This window comes from Octopus sinensis, unplaced genomic scaffold (genome assembly GCF_006345805.1).
Source record: "Octopus sinensis unplaced genomic scaffold, ASM634580v1 Contig01451, whole genome shotgun sequence".
NCBI classification, from domain to species: Eukaryota; Metazoa; Mollusca; class Cephalopoda; order Octopoda; family Octopodidae; genus Octopus; species Octopus sinensis.
The window spans coordinates 15,001-22,500 of NW_021824847.1; the positions used below are offsets into that span (position 1 = coordinate 15,001).

General features: G+C 41.3%; 1 protein-coding gene across 1 annotated transcript in view; it reads right to left on the reverse strand.

Annotated features, from left to right (window-relative positions):
• Nucleotides 1–2,197: 2,197 nt before the first annotated feature.
• The window catches only part of LOC115227062 (thioredoxin domain-containing protein), a 27,798-nt gene continuing 22,495 nt past the window's right edge, over nt 2,198–7,500 (reverse strand). The window contains exons 8-9 of the mRNA XM_029797993.2: nt 6,498–6,534; nt 2,198–2,414 (exon numbers count right to left, since the gene is read on the reverse strand). Coding sequence (XP_029653853.1) covers nt 2,286–2,414; nt 6,498–6,534 — 166 coding nt within the window. The 3' untranslated portion in view covers nt 2,198–2,285. The remainder of the gene's footprint in view (nt 2,415–6,497; nt 6,535–7,500) is intronic.

Here is a 7,500-nt window from a genome sequence, read left to right on the forward strand (position 1 = left end):
ATCTGGCAATGTTTCTACAGCTGGATGCCCTTCCTAACGCCAACCACTCCATGAGTGTAGTGGGTGCTTTTTACGTGCCAGACGAGTCTGGCAAACGGCCACGATCGGATGGTGCTTTTTATGTGCCACCGGCACGGGGGCCAGGCGAGGCTGGCAACGGCCACGAACGGACGGTGCCTTTTACGTGCCACCGGCACGAGGCCAGTCGGGGCGGCGCTGGCAACGGCCACGTTCGGATGGTTCTCTTACGTGCCACCAGCACTGGTATCTCAGCTGCAATTTCCATTGATCGATTTCGATTCTGTTTCTCACTTGCCTCAACAGGTCTTCACAAGTAGAGTTTTGTGTCCCAAGAAGGGAAGGTATGCATAAGTGGACTGGCTACATCCCGTGTAGAAGGCCACGGGTTATGGTCTCACTTGTCCTGCCGGGTCTTCTCACGCACAGCATACTTCCAGAGGTCTCGGTCTCTAGTCATTTCCTCAGTGAGACCTAAAGTTCGAAGGTCGTGCTTCACCACCTCGTCCCAGGTTTTCCTGGGTCTGCCTCTTCCACAGGGAATATATATATATACACTACTAGGTAGATAGCCATTTCATGAGCGTCTCTAGGATCACTAGTCTAGACTAGTTTCGCCCATCTCCAAAGGAGTTCAAGCTCAGTACATAAAGGGCCTAATGAATTACTGCTCTTCTGATTCATTTCCCACCCCACCACTTGATAACCAGTACTGGTTTGTTTACATCCCCATAATTTAGCAGTCTGGCAAAAGAGCCCATCAGAATAAGTACCAAACTTTAGAAAAAAAAAAAAAGAATGCCGTAAGTACTGAGTGGAGGCACATGGGCTAGTGGTTAGAGCAGCAGACTTGTGGTTGATGGATCGCGGGTTCGAATCTCAGACAGGGCGATGTGTGTGTTTATGAGTGAAACACCTAGGCTCCACGTGGCTCTGGCAGAAGGTAATGGCGAAACTTCTGCTGATTCTTTCGCCACAACTTTCTCTCACTCTTTCCTCCTGCATCTTGCAGCTCACCTGCGACGGATCGGCTTCCCGTCCAGGTGGGGAACCTATACGCCAAGGAAACCAGCCCTTAAGAGCTATGCATGGCTCGAGAAGGAACAAACAAAAACAAACATAAGTACTGAGGGTCAACTAGTTTGACTACAAGCCCTTCAAGGCAGTGCGCCATCTAGCATGGTCCCAGTACAATGATCAAAACAAATGGAAGATAATAAAAAACAAATAAGTAAAAGATTAGATTATCATAAAAAAAAAGCTTTAACCCTTTAGTCATCATCATCATCCTTTAGCGTCCGTTTTCCATTCTAGCATGGGTTGGACGGTTCAACTGGGGTCTGTGAAGCCAGGCTGCATCAGGCCCAGTCTGATCTGGCAGTGTTTATACAGCTGGATGCCCTTCCTAACGCCAACCACTCCGCGAGTGTAGTGGGTGCTTTTTACGTGCCACCCGCACAGGTGCCAGACGGAGCTGGCAAACGGCCACGGACGGATGGTGCTTTTACGTGCCACCGGCATGGGGGCCAGGCGAGGCTGGATTAATTTACCAAATTCAATGCTTATGTATTCACACTGTTTTGAATTAATCATGCATTACCTTATAGTTTTGGGAATTCAATGGTGTGATTGTTTATTCTTAGAATGACATTGTAGGGTAGGTGTGAGAGGCCAGATCTGGCCAGTTTGAACTTAAAACAGGTAGAATATATGGGCCAGATATGGCTGGTTTAAATGCTAAAGGGTTAACGAACGATTGGAAGCACTCCGTCGGTTACAACGACGAGGGTTCCGGTTGATCCAAAGCAACGGAACAGCCTGCTCGTGAAATTAACGTGTAAGTGGCTGAGCACTCCACAGACACGTGTACCCTTAACGTAGTTCTCGGGGATATTCAGCGTGACACAGAGAGTGGCAAGGCCGGCCCTTTGAAATACAGGTACAACAGAAACAGGAAGTAAGAGTGAGAGAAAGTTGTGGTGAAAGAGTACAGCAGGGATCACCACCATCCCCTGCCGGAGCCTCGTGGAGCTTTAGGTGTTTTCGCTCAATAAACACTCACAACGCCCAGTCTGGGAATCGAAACCGCGATCCTATGACCGCAAGTCCGCTGCCCTAACCACTGGGCCATTGCGCCTCCACTAATGAACGATTAATTAGACAGTAAACAGACGAACTCTCAATGTGATTAAAGCATTATACATTTATTTTCAAAATAAATAACTTGCACACTGAAAGACAAACAACAACACAATGTGAAATGGTGGTCAGTGGAATTTGTGTTTATCATATGTTGCTTGTTTGCGACAACAGAAGACACAGAGGAGCAGCATCGTGAGAGTCAGCAGCAGAATAGTGGGTAATATAATGTAGACTTTGGTGTGGTGATCACTCTCCTGAAACGAAAGACGAAGAAGGGTTTCATTGAAAAGGCTTTCTCATTTGACTCTTCGCACACACACATACATATATGTTTCTTTATTACCCACAGGGGGCTAAGCATAAAGGGGACAAACAAGGACAGACAAAGAGATTAAGTCGATTACATCGACCCCAGTGCGTAGCTGGTTCTTAATTTATCGACCCCAAAAGGATGAAAGGCAAAGTCGACCTCGGCGGAATTTGAACTCGGAACGTAACGGCAGACGAAATACGGATACGCATTTTGCCCGGTTTGCTAACGTTTCTGCCAGCTCGCCGCCTTACAAGCCCAAGTCAAACCATCCAACCCATGCCATGAATGCTAAATGATGATGATGATAATGATATCACTATGATATCACTAACAACAGACTTTGTCTTAGCATGCAGTTGCTATGGATACTTGCTAATGATGAAGCCCGGGGAGGCAGAAATATATGTTGAGCAATACCACTATGATTGTTCGATAAAGTTGCTACTGAGACACATTTGTGTCCTTAACACTGTACATCTATAAGAGATATTATCTGAGGGTGAAGACTGCAGTAAATTAGGCTTTCACCGAGCTATCTGCTTTGAGTATGATACACAGATTGCTATATAATATGTGTGTGTGTGTACATATATATACTCATTTTACGTTTTTACTTGTTTCAGACATTTGACTGTGGCCATACTGGAGCACTGCCTTTGGTCAAGCAAATTGACCCCGGATTTATTCTTTGTAAGCCTAGTACTTATTCTATCAGTCTCTTCTGCTGAACCGCTAAGTTATGGGGACGTAAACACACCAGCATTGGTTGTCAAGCGATGTTGGGGTGGGAGGGACAAACACAGACACACGCACATATATATATATATATATATACAGTAGAAGGAATAGCTAAGATTTTTTGGCTGCTATTTCTAAACTTCGGTATGTGGTAAAGCAAATCTTTGCTGAACCCTAATTATAAAGTATTACTTAAGCTTACCATGAAATGGTCTTTTTCATGCTGAATTCTACTAGGTGAAATTACTGATTACTTCTTAATTAATTAATTTTACCCTTTGTTTTATATATATATACATATATACAACGGACTTCTTTTTTTATTTACTTTTTTTAACTGTTTCATTTCAGTCACTTGACTGCTACCATGCTGGAGCACTTCCTTGAAGGATTTTAGTTGAACAATTTGACCCCAGGACTTATTGTCTTTACGCCTAGTATTTATTCTATTGGTCTCTTTTGCTGAACTGTCAAGTTACAGTAATGTAAACAAACCAACAGCAGTTGTCAAGCAATGATGGAGGGACGAACACAGAAATATACACACACATATACATTTACACAATGGGCTTCTTTCAGTTTCCATCTACCAAATCCACTCACAAGGTTTTGGTCAGACCTAGGCTATAGTAGAAGACACCTGTCCCAGGTGCAACACAGTGAGACTGAACCCAGAACCAAATCGTTCAGAGGTTCAAGTTTATTAGGAACTTAATTATTATCAGAAAGTGACCATTGGTTCTGCACCTATAAGGCGCTTAACCATATAGGCAACTTGCCAGACTCGGATGGCCGAATGCACCTAATCTTTCTACAACTGGAGGGAGAACATCACAATCAGTTAGTTTTGTAAACAAAAAATGTCTGTACAGGCGCAGGAGTGGCTGTGTGGTAAGTAGCTTGCTAACCAACCACATGGTTCCGGGTTCAGTCCCACTGCGTGACACCATGGGCAAGTGTCTTCTGCTATAGCCCCGGGCCGACCAATGCCTTGTGAGTGGATTTGGTAGACAGAAACTGAAAGAAGCCTGTCGTATATATATATATATATATATATGTATGTTTGTGTGTCTGTGTTTGTCCCCCTAGCATTGCTTGACAACCGATGCTGGTGTGTTTACGTCCCCATCACTTAGCGGTTCGACAAAAAGAGACCGATAGAATAAGTATTGGGATTACAAAGAATAAGTCCCGAGGTCGAGTTGCTCGATTAAAGGCGGTGCTCCAGCATGGCCGCAGTCAAATGACTGAAACAAGTAAAAGAGTAAAAGAGAGAGTACAGGCTGGATAGGGTTATTCCCTTACATCGGTTCCAGCCATAATTGGAGATTCTGCCGCGGGTCTATTCAACGAATAGGAAATTCCAAGCTTGTAGTAGGATATGCTTGTAACCTCCTGCACGGACAAATATTTTGTTTACAAAACAAACTGACCGTGACGATGGCCGGAGCCGATGCAAGGGGGATAATCCTGTCCTGCCACAGCACAGACAATTATAGTTTGTTTGGATCTTTTCCGTTTGAACAGCAGTTTTTTCTAGCGGTGTCATGTGAAATTGTCACCCATAATTATGACCCTAGTATCGAACTATTGCATTCCAATCTGTTTTAGGGTTAGGGTTTAGGTTAGGGTTAGGATGAAGGGTATCTTTTTTTCTTCACAAATGTAAATAAACCCAATCTGTTTCTTAAATGAGGAACATATTCATACAGCACATAATGTTTTTTACTTCAATAGACGTCATTGATTGGTTGAATTTGCAAAATTTGAAGAAAAAAACCAACAAATATCTTACAAACCATAGAATTTTCTCAATAAAGCCAAGAGAAAAAGATGTTTTATAAACACATTCTACCAGTATACGAAGTTTAAAATTTTTTAGTTACCGAGAAATTATGTTAAAAACTGCCAGTCAAACGGAAAAGATCCTTTTGTTTTAAAAAACCAACTGACAACAAGGTATTTCTCCCTCCAGTTTCTAGACAGGTTATACGCCTTCCACTCTTTGAGTCGGACGGATCAAGTATTACTGCAAATCCCTTTATAGGTGTGAAACCAACGGTCACTCTATGAGCGGCCATAACTTTTAACTTCCTAAACAAAATACATTATTGGTCTTATGCTTTATCTGTTTCAAGATATATGAACTACCGACGATTCTATTTCTTTACTACCCATAAGGGGCTAAACACAGAGAGGACAAACAAGGACAGACAAACGGATTAAGTCGATTACATTGACCCCAGTGCGTAACTGGTACTTTATTTATCGACTCCGAAAGGATGAAAGGCAAAGTCGACCTCGGCGGAATTTGAACTCAGAACGTAACGACAGACAAAATACTTATTTCTTTACTACCCACAAGGGGCTAAACACAGAGAGGACAAACAAGGACAGACAAACGGATTAAGTCGATTATATCGACCCCAGAAGGTAACTGGTACTTTATTTATCGACCCCGAAAGGATGAAAGGCAAAGTTGACCTCGGCGGAATTACATGCATAAAATCACGGAAGATGAAACACAACTCATCAATACAAGCATATAAGAAAAATGTGTGAATACAGTCCATCACGGTTAAAAGTTAATGACTAATACTTTAGCGACTAAAAAAAATATATATTTTTTAAAAAACATTACATCTAGTATAATAAATACATAAAAATATAAAGAAATATATAAATATATAGATATATAAAAAGATATAAAAATACATATATGTAGGAAATATATAAATAAATAATATATAATATATAAGGTAAGATAAGAGTTCATCGTTTAGAAAATTTTTCGATTAAAAATTACTTTTCAAGTTAAGGGAAACCTATTGTTAAAAGTCAGTGTCCAAACAAAATAGAAACAATCACTTTATTATTGATATATATATATATACTAGCAGTATCGCCCGGCGTTGCTCGGGTTTGTAAGGGAAATAACTATATAAGCATTTTTAGAGAGTTGCTTCCCTTATATAAACCGAGCAAAAAATGCATTAAAAATGCGGAAAAATGATGGTAAATTTTTTTTTAAATCATAGACTCATCATAGACGAGCGCTAATACCCAGAAGGGCTCGATATGAATGACAACTGTAAGATACACGCTTTTGGTTAAACTGCACCGCAAAATGTGGGAGTAGTTAGGAATCTAAATCGGAGTAGACAGACACACACACAACTTCAGTTTTATATATAACGATATATATATATATATATATATATATATATATATATATATATATACTAGGTTACATCGATAGAAAGACGTGAAGTAATACAATACTTACTTTCAATTTTTGGACTATATAATCAGTCAAAATGTCACTGAAAATAGAGAAAAGATATTTTAGTGCCTAAATACAATTGGTCTGCTGAGTGAAAAAACTTCAAGGGGCCTCCTATAAGCAATGTTCCCTTAGAGTTGTGGACTTGTGCATGCACTTATGTTTTGCAGCTAGGGGATGAAGGAAAACAAATGTGAACAACGATGGCGGCGGTGGCGGCGATCCTTTCTGCTGAAAGCACAAGGCCAGAAGTTTTTGGGGGAGGGGACTAGCTGATAACATTGACGCCAATGTTCCACTGGTACTTACTTTATCGACCCCGAAAGGATGAAAAGCAAAGTCGACCTCAGTGGAATTGAACTCAGAATGTATCAACAGATGAAATACTGCTAAGCATTTCACCCGGCATGCTAACAACTCTGCCAGCTCACTGCCTCTTAATAATGATAATAATAATAATAATAATCTTTTCTACTGGAAGCACAAGGCCTCAAATTTTGGGGGAAGGGGTTAAATTGATTACATTGACCCCAGTGTGTAACTGGTACTTGGTGAAATTTGAACTCAGAATGTAACAGCAGACAAAATACCTATTTCTTTATTACCCACAAGGGGCTAAACATAGAAGGGACAAGCAAGGACAAACAAACGGATTAAGTCGATTACATCGACCCCAGTGCGTAACCGGTACTTAATTTATCGACCCTGAAAGAATGAAAGGCAAAGTCGACCTCGGCGGAATTTGAACTCAGAACGTAGCGGCAGACGAAATACCGCTAAGCATTTTGCCCGGTGTGCTAACGTTTCTGCCAGCTCGCCGCCTTTCTGCAAGTTAATTTTAGGTGGAAGGGGATAGTTAATTACATCAATACTTGATTGGTGGCTGCTTTACTGACTCCCAAAGGGGTGAAAGACAAAGCTGACCTCAATGGAATTTGAACTCCAAACATAAAAAGCCAGATGAACTGCTGCCAGTTCAACAGCTTCACAACAACAATAATGACAC